An 18905-nucleotide genomic window follows, 5' to 3' on the forward strand; every position below is an offset into this window, starting at 1 on the left:
CTCAGGCAGCGCAATGCCCATTCATGTTGTGAAAAAGACATGTGGACACAACCCAATGTTTGTTTGTGAATCAACAACATGGCAAAACAACAAGGATAATGCTCTTTCCAGTGGTTTGGTGTCTTTTGAGTGCTTTCATTCAATGTCTGTAGCCTGCCGTCCTGTGATTACACCCACTCATTTTCATCTCCAGGAGGACATGCTGTCTGCTATGATGAAGAACAAATGCTTTGGACATGAGAAAAAGAAAAGGTGTCTGGAGTACCAGAGTATGGCTGAAAAACACAAGTCGCCTTTGAATGGAGAAGTGAAGCTTGGTAACACGATACATTTCCATTTTTGAACCCAGAGTGTCATTCTCGAGTAGACAAGGGAGGGTTATGTCCACGTTTGACCGAAAGAGAAGAGGAGTTGTTTAAAGATGTTTCCAGACTTTCATGACAACATGACATTTATGTAGTATTAATAGCAGAAATTTGCAATATTTATATTTTTTTCATGTCCTTTGTATATTTGAATTGCTTGCATCATCCTTTCCTGGATCCCTTGCAACTTTTAGCTTGTGGAAACGAGAACAAATTGGGCAACTGAGACTTTAATTTTAATTCCAGTCTCTATGCTAATGCTATGACTCTTCCTCAGACAATATCATTGATTGTTGAAGTAAAATAGTTGATATTCCTCATGATTAAGTCACATAAAAAGATCCATCCATCCATTTTCTAGCTGCTTATCTAAATCAGATTCAAGGTGAGAAAAGGAGAAGCAGAGCAGCCCAGATAACTTTTCATGAGCAACTTGCTCAAGTTCCTCCCAGGAGATCCCCAGGTGCTCCCAGACCAGCTGGGAGAGTTGCTCTAATTTGTGTGTATGTGTGTTGTGTGTGTGTAATATATAATGTTCCCCACCAATCAAGTTTTCTAATTAAACTGAGAATATTAAATGAACTTCTGTTTCGTGTATACATTAAACATCAGTTCTTGGATTTTCCTATTTGATTTTTATTAGAAAGCCACCAATATTTCTAGATTTTAGAATCTAGAAAAGAATCATTTTTAAGATTAAAATAATTGTCAAGTTTTGAAAATTGTAGTAGTATTTATATAATTTATATTTGCACAGAAAAACATCTGCAAAAAAAGTGGTTTCATTAGAAGAAAGATGCAAAGTAGAGAAGACAAAAAAGTGATCGTTCTTTTATCCCACGAACCAACCAACCCACCGCAGCTGCGATCAGACTCTACTGCTCCCTGCTGTGTGAGATCAATGTTTCCTTGTGGGGAGCGATGAGGTCAGAGCCTAGACGCCAAACACAAATGCTGTACATATTCTACATTTGAATAATGAAATAGGTGTGTGTTTGTGTGTGTGTGTGTGTGTGTGTGTGTGTGTGTGGGTGGTGGTTGCTCTACACCGAGGATTTCATTATTCTCATTAGTTAACTATCCTCTTCATCAATATTGCCATGATTTAAAATGGTTGTGTGTGCATATCTAATCTCTTTGGTTACTGCCGTGTATAGATGACAGGTTCAGTCTGCATGCAACCAAGACATTTAGTGTAATCATGACCACCGCTGAGTTGACAAAAAACTGATGGACTGTTATGTTTCACAGTTTCAGCAGAGGCAAGCACATGTTTTTTCTTCTGGGTTATTTCATTATATAAAAAATACATTTACTATGGTAAAGTGATGAGAGATAAATCCTGATCCACCCTTCCACCCATGGCCAGGTTGACCTGCTAGGATGCTAAAATGAGCTGCTAGACCCCTATGAATCCCCTTCTCCAGTGGTTCTCAAATGTTTTTATGTCAAGGACACCTGGGGGTCTGTGGACCCCACTTTGAGAACCACTGCCCTACTCCTCTCTCTCTCTCTGTGGTGTGTACAGTTTTTCTGTTCAAATTCTGACTGACTGCAGATGTGCTGTTATAATTATTAAATTAAACACATTAATTATGGAATATGCAGGAATATGCAAAACATAAGCACAAAGCTGAACTAATATACAATATGTCTTAAAACTTTGACATGGACCCTTTTTAAGACAGAGCCTCGAGATCAGCAGGACCCACCTTATGACCCGTATCATGTCAGTTGATACTGTGTAAATTTTCACTTAACTTTGCAGAAACCAGCAGACATCTAATAAGCCTGGGGCTTTCAGACCCCTGGCAAGCTCTGGGGCCTCAAAGAAGTTGCTTCCACCCATTTTTTCCGCACAGAATTTTTCTCACTTGACCATACACTTCATTCTTGTCTTGTGCGTTTTGTTGTGCGTTTTGTTGTGTTTTGGGAATGAAGGAACAAGCAAAAAGTCCTGCAAGTTTGAGAGTGAGGAGGAAAACACCATGCTCACAAGTTGTGCTCCATGTTTTGTAAGTTGTCAGCTTGCTTTGATTACTTCAGTGTTCGTCATTAATTACAATACTTTACAGATCCATACATCCATTTAATCTGCACCTGATTTTGAACAATCTACCTTGTTACTAAGTAAAAAAGTAATTTTGCCTCTAACTTTATAAATTATTATTCTGATTACAAAAGTCCTTATGGAGACAGTGAATAAATAGCTATAGCTATGCGGTATGTTGTCAAAAGGCTTTAAACTATTGAGATTATTTTTATTACCCAGCACTACCACAGAAACACTGCTGTATTGAGCAGGGAGTAAGCCACGGTTGTAAAAATGCAAACACACACCTGGATGAGCGATATGCTTATTCTCTCACCTCTTGAATAGCCTTAACAGGCCACTAACTGGCTGTTAAATGACCACATGCTTGCTTTTCTGCTCCACTTTTAAATTCTTATCTAAAGAGAGAGTGAGAGAGAGATTACCAACGTCCTTACATGAACTTCTGCAGTATGAGACTGAAAGAGAAGGGGAAAAAAATCAAGGATCTCTGTTGTAACTCTTTCTGTGAAAATTAATTCACTGAGGATATTATTCAACAGTGTGCAATTGTAAAAGATGCAAGGGAAATTTCGGGTGTAAAGAGTAACGTTATGAAATGTAAAATATAAACCTTTACTGTGGAAACACTTCAGAGGATAACATGACAAAATGTTAAGAGAATGACATTTAGCGGCGGGTTATTCAGGGCAGGGCAGCCAGGAGGTTGTGAAATGCTCATAATGACATTTACAGTAACCTTTTCCTGTGACTTTTTAAGAAGGGTTAAAACCACAGAGATGGAAAGATGGGGCTATGTTAGGTCCTTCCCATTAATCAAACTGTGATTGCACTGGGCCACAGCCCGAGGGCAATTTCTCTTCTAACTCGTTAATAAGTGAGGATGAGGAGGATGGGGCCACACGCATGAAACAGTCAGGTCAGCAGAGTGGACTGATGGGTACAATATTTGTCCTTTAACCTGTGGGTCAAGCCACGTGACAGACCTGCTGCAGTGTCTTTGAGCCACACATCAAATCCCTGCTGCCTCTAAAGGGGAGCTAAAGCGGCTCATGATCTTTAATAAAATGAATTCAAACTGCACTCTCTTGTTAAGAATATTTTCATGAAAATTCAGCTTGCATGAATGTTTTATCATCACCAAATTGCTCATTATTATGTAGAATTGTGTTTTGGAAAAGGGTTTGTTAGCACATTAATTATGGAGAAAAAAAAGCAGTTAAATACTTGATACTAAAGGGAAAGGGGGCTGCTTTGTAAAATACTGATTAAGGAAGACCTAAAAGCAAATGTGATAAGACATTTACAAAATGTTTGTGAATCAGAAATGACTTCTGCAGTCGATTTTTTCATTCCATTCTCGTCCAAATTAGATTTCACCTTACAAATGTCATCCTCAAAATATCTAAACCCCATGATGGCTGATTCTTTCCCTCCGAAAGCAATCGAATATCTTCATCTTTGCTGTTGAGAATAAACATAAAGGTAATGTTTTTAGAGCGAATGAACGAAAGCTGCACCCATACAACATTTAGTTGACTATATTCTGCTGACATTTAGCAGTCACTGTCTCCCGACAGAGGTGGAGAGGCTCTGAGGACAGAGCGGTGCAGCTGTGGCAGAGCACATATCCTGAGGCCATTCAGGCCCTAAACTCAGTGGAGCACAGTCAAATGTTGGAACACCTGTCCTTAGAATATAAAATTTAATGGGCTGTAGGAAAATACTGCCATTGTGTTTTATCACCTAAAAATGAGGTTTTTGCTACTGCCCTTAAAGAATTTACCAAAAAAACACTGCTATAGAAAGACCTTAAAACTGATAATATTCACTTCATGGAGCTGTGGTTTGAAGGCAATGTCCACTTAAGATCATTTCAATATAGTTCTCCACCCAAAAAATGGAGAAATATATGACGTAAATCCACACTTGATGAAAACAGTTCAGTTGAGTAAGATTATGACAAGAATATCAAGTTGCTATAGGTACAAAAAACATGACTGCAGTGCAAAATGCAAAGAAACTCTCTGAACTATATGTCATGTTGGCTACTGAATTTGAATTGAACAAACACATTTTGACAGAGTTTATCACTTAACCCAAAGTGGCCAGGTGCAGACAAAGGATCTTGTTTGAACAGTGGTGTTTATTTGCATGTCAGTTAGTCCACCTGTTGTACCTAAAGCTGGGTGGGGCACGACTACTGTTTGCGTCCAGGTTTTTATCCAGTAGGTATATGTTTACAACTGTTTAGTGCCTGAAGCATTTTAAATAGAGCAGTACAAATATTAAACTATTACCACATGTCCCAACAGGTCATAGATTGCCTTCCCTTGTGAAGTGTTAGAAAACCTGAGACCCCCACATACAACTCTGACCTACACATACACACTCAGCTGGCAAAAACCTTTTTCTGTCCTTCAGTAAAGGAAATTTAAAGTTTCTTTTGACGTGGAGCCAACTTTGTAGTAGACCTGTATGTGTCTTAGACATGTTATTTCATTTATTGTCGACCATTGTTCTCACTTTTTAGGTGCAACATTTTGGCATGGTAGACCTTCATATGCTGAATCTTACCTTCACTTTAAACTGGCAATACAAGTGACTGACTGTGCTGCATTTTTAATTCCTTCCCAGTTTTTCTTAGTGTTTCTGTCGTTAAAGAATAAGGCTGCTGATATTCTATATTTTTGTTATTGTCAACAAATCACATGAAAAGACCAAATCCAACAATGTGCCAGTCCGTCTCTCAATACTCTTTGACTTCCCTGTCTTGTGGCTCTCAGACCCAAGTCCATTGGCTCTTAGTAAAGTCATAAATCTTCAAATCATTTTAAAATAAGGCTAACAAATTTTCTGAAACAGCTGGGCACTGCCATTCTTAGCAAACACCACACAAACAGAGGTGAATAATACATTTTTGGCAATTCACTTCACAATGCATTCACTGTCCAAGCACCGACAGTACGGAGTTCAGTTAACCGACTCTTCTTGTTTATACCAACCTATTACAGTTTTAATCAGTCTTGCACAAAACTGATGCTTTAAGGGCACTGATATGCAATTCTAGTTGGCCATGTAATTCAAATTACAAATGTGTTGTAGCATGTAATCAGTTTTAAATGTCAGTATGTAGTTGCAGGTTCAAACATATACTGCATATGATATATGTACACATTTTAGGAACAGATGTTTAGAGGGAAACACTGTAACCAACGGTTTAACAGCATGTAACCCATTTACCACTACCTCATTTACATCACCAGCTGTGTAGTCATTGTTGTTGAACACACCGCCCATCCTAAATTACAGCAGAAGAGGAAAACAAGACATTCAAGTCTACTGGGAGGCCAGGCCAGTGTCTAGATTAGAGGGAGATCCTCTTAAAGGCATCGTGCAGACAGGATATTCAGTCTTGTTCCCTCCTCCCCAGAACATCTCCTCTGAGACCACTGATGTAGCTGGCAGAAGGCTAGTTGGGAGCTTTTGTCCAGATGCAGTCTCACACACATGGGAAACAATCCCCTGTGTGAATTGAATACATCCACACCACCGCACAAAGGAACAATAGCTGGTGCCCAGTGACTTAGTGTTAGTGTGTGTGTGTGAGAAAGAGAAAGAGAGAGGGATTTTGTTGTCATATGTTTGTCTTACATGAGTAGCTATTAAGGCTAACAACTAGCTTTGAGCTGTGGAGGGTTTACACACACGCGGTCACACATACATGCACGCAGACAAAAGACCTTGGTGGATATACAGTACGACAGTGGCTGGAGTTTCCCTAGTAACAGTGTTTACTTTCACACTGTCACTGATGGATACAAAGATACAGACCCTCATGAATATACATTCACATAGCATATGGGTAAAATATATATTTATATGCTGAGTCTTCTGTGCTTGCACAAACAACCTGACACTCACAGCTTTGGTGGTTAGGTCTCACACTTTCACCCGCATACACACACACACATATGGTATATAGAGCCAGAACTGATGCACATACACACACACACACACACAGACACACACACTCACACGCATACAATGTCATGTCAGATGGCAGAACCCTCTCCTCAAGCTAACAATGTGTTGTGCATTATCTGCCTAGAGCTGTCTCTTTCTCTCACACACAAACACACTAGTAAATCGTTCACTGAGGCCTATTAGTCACAGACCACAAACACACATACAAACTCTTAACACCAGCTGCCCCAGTACCCTGATTTTTCAAACTCTCAGGGGATGTCTGACACAAACACAAACACACGCTCGCCCACCTGGGGCAACCTCAATTTAACATGAAGCCTGTTAAGAATGTACTAAACAGACCGAACAGTCATCAGCGAGTAAAACAGAAGAAAACACAGAGATAAAACAACAGTAGAGGGATGTTTGTCTGATCCATCTAGAACAGAGGGATTTTTTTTTTTTTTAGCAAGAATGACATGTTTGGATTATTGAAATGTGTTTAAAGTATGATCAAAACATCAATTTGAATACCTCTACAACATAATTTCCATTTTTAAATTAGGAGTGGGTATCAAAAAAGAATTTGGTATCAGTGTGGTTTTGCTGTGCAGGAAGCAAAGGATTGGAAAACTGTGATTTTTAGCTTTGGAGCAACAGAGGTAAGGAGAATAAAGCAATACAGAGCAAGAGCAGAGAAATACTGGCCAACAGAAGGTTAGAGGATAGAATTAGACGAAAGGGAGGAAACAAGAGAAGAAATGTGTCAATATACTCAGAGCAAAGCCAATAGAATAAAGGATTTGGGTCAATAGCTGAGGAGAAAATCTTCTCAAGGCACATTTATACGATTACAAGAGAAAGGCTTATTAGTCTGTATTTTGACATGAAAGCTGTCTGAGGGGTGAGATTGCAACATCTGCACACTCAAAAACACACAAAGGACAGAGGACCTGTGTCTAATTGAACTTGTCGGTGCAGCCTACACAAAGCTGAGCATCATAAAGAATCAACACCACCAGAGACAAACATACACATGGTAAATCCCTGCTTGCTGTTTTTTTTCCCTTCATGCTCTCGTGCTCACATACACACACACACACACACACACACACACACACACACACACACACACACACACACACACACACACACACACACACACACACACTTTGTCTACCGCTCCCCTCCAGTTGGATTTGGCCAAATCACCTGAGGCTCTGTTATTTATGTCAACACTGAGATACACAAGCCTGAAGTCTTTGTATCTAGAGTTTAGGCTTCAACCAGATGAGCTCTGTGGTCATAATGTAATATCTTAAATAACCTCTTCAGGTCCACTAGTATGCACACGGTCATTCACTTATCTGTACAATCAAAAATGAATCATTGGTGTATCAGGCTGGTAGCCTGAACAAAGACACACATTATGGCAGAACCAGAACCTCCATAAGTCTACTTTTTGGTCCTGTCAGACTCCATCAAGCTATGAAAAGGAGACAAGCGAAGGTAGTTGGACGTCTTTAGACTGATTGATCCCACCTTCAGTGATACTACAGAGGATCATAAGCCTGAGAAGAGGAGGGCACTGTCTTACTCTCATAGAAGATGAGCAATAACATCAATCCAGAGATAAAGCCACTGCAGACTACAACGATAAAGGTGTCACAACAACACAATGTGTTTCCTCATGATAAACATATGGAGGACATCTTAAGTAATCCCAACTGATGTTATTGTGAAGCAGGAAAAACACACAATCATGAGATCAACATGCCTGTGAATGTCTAAATTCTAGCAGGATAAAAGCCACATGAGGAAATATAGCCTTTGGCAAAGCACTGTATGTTCCCATTGACTCCATACAGCTGCCTATATACTGTAGCTCCCAGATCCCATATGGATTTTTCATAAAGCCTTTATGGGTTTGATGCAGATGACTATTTTACTGCCTCCAAATTCTGTGGAGATATATGGAGCCTATTTGGCTTGAGGCAGGTCAGGAGGCACTGGAACATCAATAATTCATACATCCCTGTGTGTGCATGTGAGTAAGAGCGAGAGTGAGCGAGAAATCATGTGTTTATGTGTAAGGTGTTGTGTGTGACTGCATAAGCTTTTTATTGTGAGCAAAACTCAAACAACACCTGCTAGACCAAGCGATTATTTTAATATTTCAACCTCCATTTATTTGAACCAAAAAAGAGATCAGGGTTAAATCCACTAAACTTAAATACAAAAATAAGGGACTCAAATTGAAATCAATATATGAACACAATTTACACATACATCCAGTGCTGTGGAGCAGGATGACAGCATTGTGAAATGACAATACTCTTGATATGGCAAAAGGGGAGCTTGAACAAGCCAAATGCTTTGTTTAGGCAACTGCGTAACCATCTGGGACTGTCAGAGGTCTATGAAATAGTGGCTTGGATCTATGTTATGTCAGTCCCGGTTTTAAAGCTAACAGTAAAAAAATAGAAGGGAGACTTTTCGAGAGCCATCCCAGATCCTATCTTTCATCACCCCCCCCCCCGCCCCCCCATCTCTCCCTCTCACCGTCTGGTCTGCCGCAGCAGGCGCCCTATGCAGAGAAGGGGCCAAATCCATTATCCCGAGAAATTAAACAGAAAACCAAACCGAGCCTGTGCGCTATGTGTGGGTATTAAAGGTGATTTCGCTGTTCGGGGCAATGGGTTTAGTAGAAATCGTGTGTCCCACTCAGCACGAATTCTATTCTGAAGGGGCGTTGTCTGTTTTTATGGCCGCTCTCTCTCAGTTTTCAACACTCTGCAATTTGATGGAAATTCCACAGTGCACCCGTGGTCCAGACGCAGCCCGGGGTCCATCCGTGACATGCAGACAGTCCAAAACCAACAGGTCCTTGCATGTGTGCGTCTGTGTGCTTGTGTGCGTGTGTGCGAGTACGTTTTGTGTGTGCGCGTCTGTGCGCAAAAATGTGCGTCCGTGCGCGATGGCGAGAGGGGGGGGAGAGGGGGGGAGGGGTGGGGGAGAGGATATCAAACGGAATCCCTGATCACTCCTTGCCCCCGTTAACCAAAGACAGCTCTTTGAGAATTCCACTGGCGTCCACTCGCCTCCTCTCCCGAATCATGTCCTCCAGGCTGCGAAAGACCAGAGTGTGCACCCCGCTGCCGGACAGATGCACTTTGAGGAAATACTGCTGCTCCGCTGAGTGCGCCTCTCCCCCGGCTTTGAACTCCCGTTTCCCAAAGCGGCACCAGGCTGCGAAACTTTCCGAGTTGGTCCAGCATATCTCCTCGCTGCTCAGGCCCAGGTGTCCCACCGCGTTCTGCATCACCAGGTCTGGAGGTAGCGGCCGGTACCGGTACCGATTGTTGACTATCCTCCCGTGGCGACCGTTACTGATCTCAAGCAGGCTGTCCTTGCGGATCTCGCCCTTGTGCAGATGAATGACCTGGTCGTCCTGCTCGTAGATGGCCCAGTGGGGGGCTTGCGCGGTGGCCACCAGCTCCAGCAGGTCCCCCGGTTTGCACATAGTCAGCAAAGTTTTGGCCGAGTACACATTCAAGTCCTCGTTCTCCCGGAGCTTGGAGAAGATGCATTCCTGTGCGCAGAACGCCGAGTACTCCACCTCGCTGACCGAGAAGGGTCCTTCCTCGGCCGGGCTGTGGTCCTTGGTGAAGCCGCAGTCGGACGGAGTGCGGTCGTCCACCTCCTCCTCTTCGTCAGAGAAGAAGTAGGCGACGCCGACCCGAAGCTCGTCCTTCTCCAGCCCGGACGGATCCCCCGTGGGCAGCTCGCTGTAGTTGAGGTGGGTGATCCGATCCAGTTGATTTCCCATCAATGACCTGGCAAGGCAGAGGCATGGACTGCGGTGTCTGAGAGGGAAAGACAGGAGAGATAGACAGAGATAGAGAGAGATGTCAGTGGCATGAAATACACCGTTAAGCAAATATATTCACCTTTCACAGGGCAGCACACATGCTTTGCTGCATTTGAATCCCTTTTGTCAATAGACAAGAGAGTAGGCTAAGAAAACACTCAACACTTCTCAGCAGTCCCCTATATGGAGGGGCAAGAGCTCTCTCGTGTTATTGAGCCGAAAGAGTACACTAACACAATCAATGATCCACTGCCCCTTGCTCCCTCCACATCCATTAGTCAATCATTAATTCCAGTGGAATGTAAAAACAGCCCGCGTTTCCCTGTAGAAGAAGCAAGGAAAGAGAAAAGAGGAAAAACAGTCTGAGCCTTGCAGGCTCAGAGAGAGTAAATAAAGGCCAGTCTTGTGTCTTTACGCACGGCGCAAAGTATGAAAGGAACTGGAGAAAAAGAGGATACCTGTGCGCTCCCCGGGCAAATGGTTAAATATCCTTATGGTCCATTAGAACAGCGGGCGGCACGGTCCACTGCTCTCCTTCTTTCTGTTCTTTTTTCCTCTTTCTTCTCACTTGTCTCACACTCTTCGCACCGCGCACCGGGAGCTCCGGCTGTCGTGCGTGCTAGTACTTCACTTCTTTCAGCACCAGCTCGATTTAAGTACCAAGGAGAGCTCCGCCTCGGCCGGCGCGCTCCGCCTTCAGTTGTTTTTAGTGGATGGCAGTCACGGGTCTATTACCGCCGAGCCAATGAGAACATCAGAGGATAATGCCAGTTAATCAGATGCTCCAATCAGGTGTGCGCAGGGCGGCTGGCGGCGATAGGCAGCTGTTACCGTGGCATGGTTTTTGTTGTCAGAGAGCTGTGGAATTCTCTACATGATCAACGGAGTCCATATAGGCAAGTTCAAGGCAACAATCGTCAGTGTTAACAGCCTGCATATCTCAAGACGAGAATTTCCGTCTTTTATTGCTTTGATGTGCTATAAACATTTTAGTGTCTCTAAATGCTCCAAAACTGCAGACTATATGCGCACTGTTGCTGCAGGACATGACAAATGTATCCTCACCTTCCTGAATACATTAATATATGCTCTGTCCTCCAGTTCCCATGTGTGACTTGTAAATTACTTCCACATGCTTCACTTGTTCTCTCATATCTGTTATTGTGTGTGTGTGTGTGTGTGTATGTGTGTGTAGTAGAGACTGAAGGGAGTGGCTGGAGGCAGGTGTGTATTTGTGTGCAAGGTAGGAACAAAACAAAGGATTCCACAGGGAGATTAACACAAAGTCTATAATATTTTTCTTTGATTTGATATTGTGTCACAGAACAAAGTCTGACTGAAATGAAATGCAATCAAATTTCAGCCTGTGACTCACTTTTGCATGCATAATATATTGTACACTTCCATATTGTGCATGCAAGATAAATGCGAGTGCACTTATGTCATCTACACTTCGCAGGCACGTCTCTCTTTTCATCACCCCTGCCCAGAGCAGATAGCCATCTTGCCGTTTATATCAGACCCCTCACTATATGGAGTCAATGTTTTCTCTGTCTACCTCCACATCGGAGGCATTCTGGCAGCATTCGGAGAGCTCCTCAGAGTATCTCTCTTTTTCTCTCCCAGATGGTTGGAGATAGAAGCTCTCCAGTTACTGACATAGGACAGTCCCTGGTATTTGTTTCCACCGGTGACAGGCAGAGCGGATGGTGGCTTTTCATTAGGTGAGATGTGATTGTGCAGATTTACAATCTCTCCCACATACACACACACACACACACACACACACACACACACACACACACACACACACACACACACACACACACACACACACACACATACACACACACCTACACACACAAAAGACAAACATTAACAGTCATCCATGCAGCTGTGTGCATGTCCTATACATTTACACTTCCATGTGAGAGCAGTGGTTAATGTATCTGATGGTATAAGCTGTACTTACCTTTCTGTGTGTGTCCATGTACTTAAAGTCAAATGGTGTGAGAGAGAAATAAGTCATAAATAAGATTTTTTTTCATCCCATGGGCATAGCCCTGCCACCCCAACACCGCCCCCACCCCCACCACCCCTCACACACAAGGTGTCATGGGACTGTCAGCAATGGCTTTGGCTGCAGCTCCTACAGGCATGTGGTTCTGCCACCTATAATCTACAATGAGCAGAAATGAGTTTCTTTTGTAGATGCCGCCTTTTCTGGACACACACATACTGTACTCGTTCTCTCACTCTCTTTCTTTCTCTGTCTCTTTCCCTCTCTTTCTTTTACACATGCACACACCTAATCATATATGCAGCTGGTGTAATAATAAGGCAGGGTGCAGACGGTACTGGAATAACTACTGAGACAGGGTGATATTTCACAACCCCAATAATTGGATACGTCTCTATTCCCTAATTACTAACTAAATCATATACTCTGCAGCACCATACCGTGCAGATAAAACAGAATGACACACACACACACACATTCAGCTGTCCGCAAATATATGCACAAATGTGGTCCAACATCAATGTGTCTGTGCAAACATGAACAAATACACACATGCACTTCATTAGACGTAGTATGAAAGCGCTCTCTCACCCTGTCTTCTCTACATACCCAAGCAGACATTTCATACAGCTCCATAATGTTTGTTGTACTGTTGTGCCCGTGCACACATTCACATTCAGCTGCTGACCATAGTTTTATGGGGTGTGAAACTGAGAAAGCTTTGGTTATATACATGCAATATAAAGGGTGTGTCTTTTGAGAAGAAACGGCACTACATCAAGTCATAAACCCTTGAGGCGCAAGGTGTACCAATTTGTAGCAACACTACGCATGTGTGTGTGTGTGTGTGTGTGTGTGTGTAGTGCTGCTGGAGTAGGGTGTAGAGTGAAGAGAGATTGTCTGCTGTTTTTTGTGTGTTAGATATTTGTAAGTGCTGATGTCAGCAAACAGAAAAAGGCAACCTGTCATATCAACATTTTAAAGACCTATATCACCTGCAAACTGTATATCACTTTATATATTTGTGGCATTCTATCCCCTAAATCACCAAATTATTAAAAGACTCTTTTCTTTTCTTCTGCGTATAAAAACCAAGGTAGTAGAAAATACACTGTAAGCTTTTTTTGTAATACTCTATTGATCCCTGCAGGGAAAATAATCTTTCTGCTTGTGCCTTTCCAGGGGAGGTCAGAGAGCTGGGTCGGCTACAGAGCAGTGTCAGGTAAAAACTGAGCATTATTATTAATGGTGGACAGCACAACCCTGAGTCAATGGCCTGTTGCAAGGCATACAGGATGGGGTGACTGATGTTTTGTAAGCCCGTGGTCAAAGGTGTGTGGCACAACTGAAGCGCTGTGATGGAGCAATGAGGTGGTGTACCTTCAGTCACAACCCATAAAATCTCCTGCAATGTATTCCTTTTCTGTAGAAGTGCTGCACTCTGTATTCCCACTCTGACTATTTGGTGATAGGGTGAAAAGCCTCCACCACAAAAAGCTTCTCCCAAGAGGAAACTGAGTATCATTTGTAGGGGTGAATATGCGGCACCTTAAATGAAATTAGTTCACTTCGGTACCATGTTTTCATTGTTTTTTTGAGAGCTGTTGCCCAGTGTAAGAAACAATTTTGTGATATATTAGAAGAGTCAGGCAGCAGAAAAGCCAGACCCTGTGTCTATAAAGGTTGCAGCTGCATCAACAATTACTCTACATTTCCCTCCTCAGTCTGTGTGCCATGGTAATGACACGTATGTAAATGTCGGGTGACAATTATTCGCACCAGTGCCACATGTATATTTAGCTGGAATATGCTGTTGATGAATGTTGTTGTTATTTATTTGTTCTGGGTGGATATATATCAAAATTAAATTATTATTTATTATTCATGATTGAGGTGTTGTTACAATAATTCATCCGTATATTGACACAGCAGGGTACCGCTAACCAAACATTTAATTGTTGTTCTTTTGTGGGATGCACATAAGAATCAGGTGGAAAAACAATGTATAAAGGCAATTATGAATTATGAGACACCCTCCAGCATGTCTTTTGTTGTGATTGTAGGTGTTTATGTGCTACAGATGGTAGCCATCAACATCATCATCATATCTATAATCACAGTGCAGGCTTTCCTCTGGGGTGTTATTTCTTGAACTGAACATGGTCTTTATCTTAGTGGGAAAAGGGAACCATGACGCTCAGGGTTTTTGCTTGGTTAAACTGTATAATAAGCAATCATAGCACAAAAACTGTATACTGGCACAGTTCTAGTGGCACTCATGAATGAAAATGATCAGTAACAGTATTCTAGATACACTGACAAGTTTTTTTCCCCCTCTTTTTCAGGAACACCTTGCTGTAAGAGGCTTGTTCAAGGGCACGTTATATGATATTAAGTTCTGTCATCTTATGTTATGTTATGTTATGTTATATTTTATTTTATGCTATATTAAGTGCTGTCATGTTATGCTACGTTATGCTATGCTATGTTATGCTGTGCTATGCTACGTTATGCTATGTTATGTTATGTTACGTTGTATTATGTGATGTTATGTTATGCTATGCTATCCTATACTGTTATTTTATTTAATTTTCTGCTATGTTGTGTTATGTTAATAAACTGCAATCTTGCTGTTACAGCAATATGCTAAAGTCTATTTCTATTTTATTTTTCTTAATGTAAGCACTAGTCATTTTCATTTTCATATAAGCAATTGAATATGGGCCCAAATTACAGCATAAATAACCAGAAATGGCAAAAATCCTCCTAGAAATCAGTTAGTCTGTCCCAGCCGTGTGAAACGGATGATGTTTGCCATCATGTCAGAGCAACAGGTGTTTGTCTAAGCAAGAGGAGAGACATGTTTAGAGATGGTAGATGTTGTTGTTGTTATCAAGGCAAAGGTTTAGTTCTTGATTTGGAGAATGCAGAAGCAATATGACCATGCTTGCTTAAAGTTGCCTTTTTGGAACTGTATAATTTTTATTGAGATGTTCAGTGATGTCTAAACAGTACTGGCTTAAAGACCCTGGTTCATATCCAGGCAGTCACATATGGTATCAAGCTGTCCCAAGACATCTTGCAATTCAACAAGGGAGGAAATTGGAATAGTTTGGTCACGAAACATTCCTTTTGCCAATATGAAGGATTGAATTGGCAAAGTGTTTCTGTATAACACCAGTTCCAAAAGTCTCCCTCCATGCTTCTCCGAATACAGCCGGCCCTCCCATTGTGATACACAACATCTTCATGTGTTGTGCTGGTTTTGTCCTCATGAAACAATGTCCATCCAAAAAAAGTGAATGAAAATATTTGTATTTTATTGTCAATAAGTTTGAATTTGAGGTTTGGTCATCACATTAGTTTTTGTTTTACAGTGTTTTTCTAGACTTTTGTATTATTTAAAGCTGAGTATTTTTACATTAATCTTATTCTCTTCTGAAACATTCCGAGTAAACCAATATTGTATTTTTAAATATTTCAGTGTTTCAAACTGTATTGGACAGTATCCTCCCATATTTTTACAATAATATTTTCACCAAAACGCTCTTGATTCGTCAGACACCATATTTCTATCTAATGTGTGTGTGTGTGTGGCCAGGTTTTTGTATATGTGTGTGTGTCATGTGTTTTGTTCCAACTCCATCTGTCTCCCATTGAAAAGCAGGTCTTCTGTCAGGTCTTATCAGCTCTCCTCAGACTGTGGACTGTGACTCATTCAGGAGGCCCTCGTCTGACACATCTGAAGCCCATCGATGTGGCCGTGAATGTTAACTTCTGCAGATTTAACTCTTCTCCATCTCCAACTTATTGCTGCTACAGTCGTTCTCTCTCTGAAAAGCCCTGTACCTTTCACAGACCTGTGTGTGTGTGTGTACATGCTGAATTCTATCTTTCTGCACTGAACTGAGAGAGCAGAATTATTGCTCAGTGTGATCCTATGTAGTTAACAAAATCATAGTGTGAAGGTCCAATATGCTGAGTTGACAGAAGGTTGTGGCTCAATGGGCAGTGCAGCAACATAAATCAGGTAAGATTCTGCTCACCAAACATGGTTTATTAACTGCCCCAAGTGTAACCTTTAATCGTTAAATTTTTTGCTCCTTCTTTTCATTTCCTAAATGCCTTCAATGCCTGATTCTAGGGCTGGTCAATAAGAAATGATATATACAGTACATAGCCTACTGATCTCAAAACAGTTTTACAATATGAAAATAAGAAACTTGGAAGTGCTGGAGGGGACATTTCTTTATGACGCACACTTAACCAATTCCACACACAAAGTTGTTTCTACCAAATCATATTACAATCCTTTAAAGTGAGATTATGTAATCTTTGATGGGCAGTGGCCACTGTGGTCACAACCGACAATTACGAGATAATGGTAAATGCTTCAATATGGCGTAGCAGTTAAAGAGGAGTCATCAAGTCAACGAACTGACTCTGTGCTGTCCTTTATAGCTAAACCTGAAGTTTACAGGCATTAGCTAACACTGGCCTCCATAAGCTACTGGTCTTACTAGAAAAAGTAAGGTTGTAGCAGTAAAAGTGAGTTTTCATTGCTCATGAATTCAGCTTTAATTTTAAGAGGAAGATTGTATTTTTTCTTTTAGCTACATAGTCTCACTTTGAATGCAGACTGCCTCAGAAATGTACAGGTGGGTGGGTTTATTCAGCTAAACAAGCATGTATGCTTTTGCTGTTGTGTAAAAAAACAGATACAGTTGAGTGCCTGGAAGGAATGCAACAGTTCAACAGTCAAGATTACTTGACTGTTGAACTGTTGCATGCAAAGAGAGGACACATTTGTGAATAAACAAAGTAAAAATATATTTGTGTGTGGCAGTGCTTTACTTACTAAAAACCAGTTTTGTGAGGTATTAAAAAAGAACTAAAGGGGGGAAAAATAACAGAAAAGACACAAAGACATCACACATGCAAAATACAATATAAAATAAGTCAAGCAGGTGACAATAATTAGCTCAATAGAAGATATGAGTTCCTTGACCACACACATTTCTCTAGCACTCAAATGATTTATACTGACAGGAGTTCACATTAATATTGTGATATATCAATATCAACAAATATGACAAAAATTGTCCTATGATATAATTTTTTTCCAGCTCTACTTACTTCAGATAATCAACATTAGATCGGGTATCTGCCAGCATAATAAGCACGCTGAATTTTTACCTACTTTATATTCTGTATTACAGGGTGATGTCAAGTTGGAACGTTTTGACCTGGTTGGTGCTGAAACTCTCGGGAAAAAGGTAACAGAACTGAAACCCTCGACATGTTCCCTTGACCCAATTCCTACCTCCCTTTTTAAAACTATTTTTAATTCTGCATCTGAAGACATCCTTGCCATAGTAAATCACGCCCTACAGCTTGGTGTCATCTCCACTGATTTTAAAACTGCTTTAGTAAAACCTCTTTTAAAGAGGGACCCTGGATATTTTAACACCCAGCAATTTTAGACTGATCTCAAATCTCCCATTTTTAAGTAACATTTTGAGCAACTAGTTTTTAACCAGCACCTTTTTAGACTCAAACACTAAATTATAAATGTTTCAATCAGGTTTTAGGACACATCACAACACAAGGACAGCCCTGCTAAAAGTAGTGATTGATATCGCAACAAATCTTAACAGCAACAAGCCTTCAGTTCTGGTGCTACTTGACCTTAGTGCTGCCTTTGATCATGTGGACCTCCAGATTTTTTAAGATAAAGTGAGCATGTTGGAATTGTTTTTAATTGGTTTGGCAGAGACATCAGGAGGCACAGCATCTCTTTCCACAGCTATGCTGATGACACTCAGCTCTACGTAGCCGTGTCTCTTGATGACACCAGTCTGATCAACTCACTTTTTAATTGTGTTTGAGATATAAAGGCCTGGATGTCAGAATTTTTTACAGCTCAAGCAGGATAAAACTCAAGTACTGATCATTGGTTCAAAGCAGGGATGTGCAGAGGATGTTAGAGGGGCAGGGGCCCAAATTCATAAAAGGCGATTGAAAGGTGAATAACTGCCTTTGATACACTGCTAAAAGGATATTAAAATGTATGTATTTAAAACAAATCCATGACTGAGGTTGGTTCAAACACTGCTACATGACAGTTAATTAGTGATACATGCAATGAAATTATGTATATTTCAGTAAATTCTCCTCACATTAACCAGCCCAACTCTTACCTACAGTGGCCTTCTGACTGACATCCTCATTTGCAGAAGCTCAGCTTAATACTGCTGACAAAGATGCACTTCCTCTGGCTGCATGGCTGCCTCTCTCGCCTCCATATCCTCTCTTACCACCTCCCCATAGAGGGCATAATTGCTTCTGTAATAACGGACAATAAGAAGATGCTGATATTGTATGGCTAAGATACTATTACCATGTGCCAAAAAATCAGTTTAATATACTTTATGTCATATTGAAATACTGAGGCTTGGAAGACATGATTTAAGCCACGTTTCTAAAAACATAAACTTTAGATAAAATGTATTAGGCACTGCTTTATAAAAGATTTTAACAGTTAACATTCTGTCATCCCTTCCCTCCCTCCAAAAATACTGAAAAAAGTGCTTGAACTTCATTATTTGCCTAAATATATAATGACAT

At 41.1% G+C, this 18905-nt stretch overlaps 1 protein-coding gene and 1 long non-coding RNA gene across 3 annotated transcripts; one reads left to right on the forward strand and one right to left on the reverse strand.

Moving 5' to 3' along the window:
- Positions 1-8944: 8944 nt before the first annotated feature.
- On the reverse strand, positions 8945-18547 carry lratd1 (LRAT domain containing 1). 2 transcript variants are annotated; one of them, XM_042390980.1, is made up of 2 exons: positions 18479-18547; positions 8945-10253 (listed from the first exon to the last, which is right to left on the reverse strand). In XM_042390980.1, the coding sequence occupies exon 2, from the start codon at positions 10214-10216 to the stop codon at positions 9428-9430; it is 789 nt and encodes a 262-aa protein (XP_042246914.1). In that variant the 5' UTR covers positions 10217-10253; positions 18479-18547; the 3' UTR covers positions 8945-9427. The 2 variants fall into 2 exon arrangements, with proteins under 2 accessions (XP_042246914.1, XP_042246913.1); XM_042390979.1 differs by lacking the exon at positions 18479-18547 and adding an exon at positions 10717-10889.
- On the forward strand, positions 11892-14725 carry LOC121882612. The gene is made up of 3 exons (XR_006092128.1): positions 11892-11982; positions 13461-13500; positions 14624-14725. It is a non-coding gene; the product is annotated as an uncharacterized LOC121882612 (long non-coding RNA).
- Positions 18548-18905: the final 358 nt, after the last annotated feature.

Source organism: Thunnus maccoyii, chromosome 17 (genome assembly GCF_910596095.1).
Source record: "Thunnus maccoyii chromosome 17, fThuMac1.1, whole genome shotgun sequence".
NCBI lineage: Eukaryota > Metazoa > Chordata > Actinopteri > Scombriformes > Scombridae > Thunnus > Thunnus maccoyii.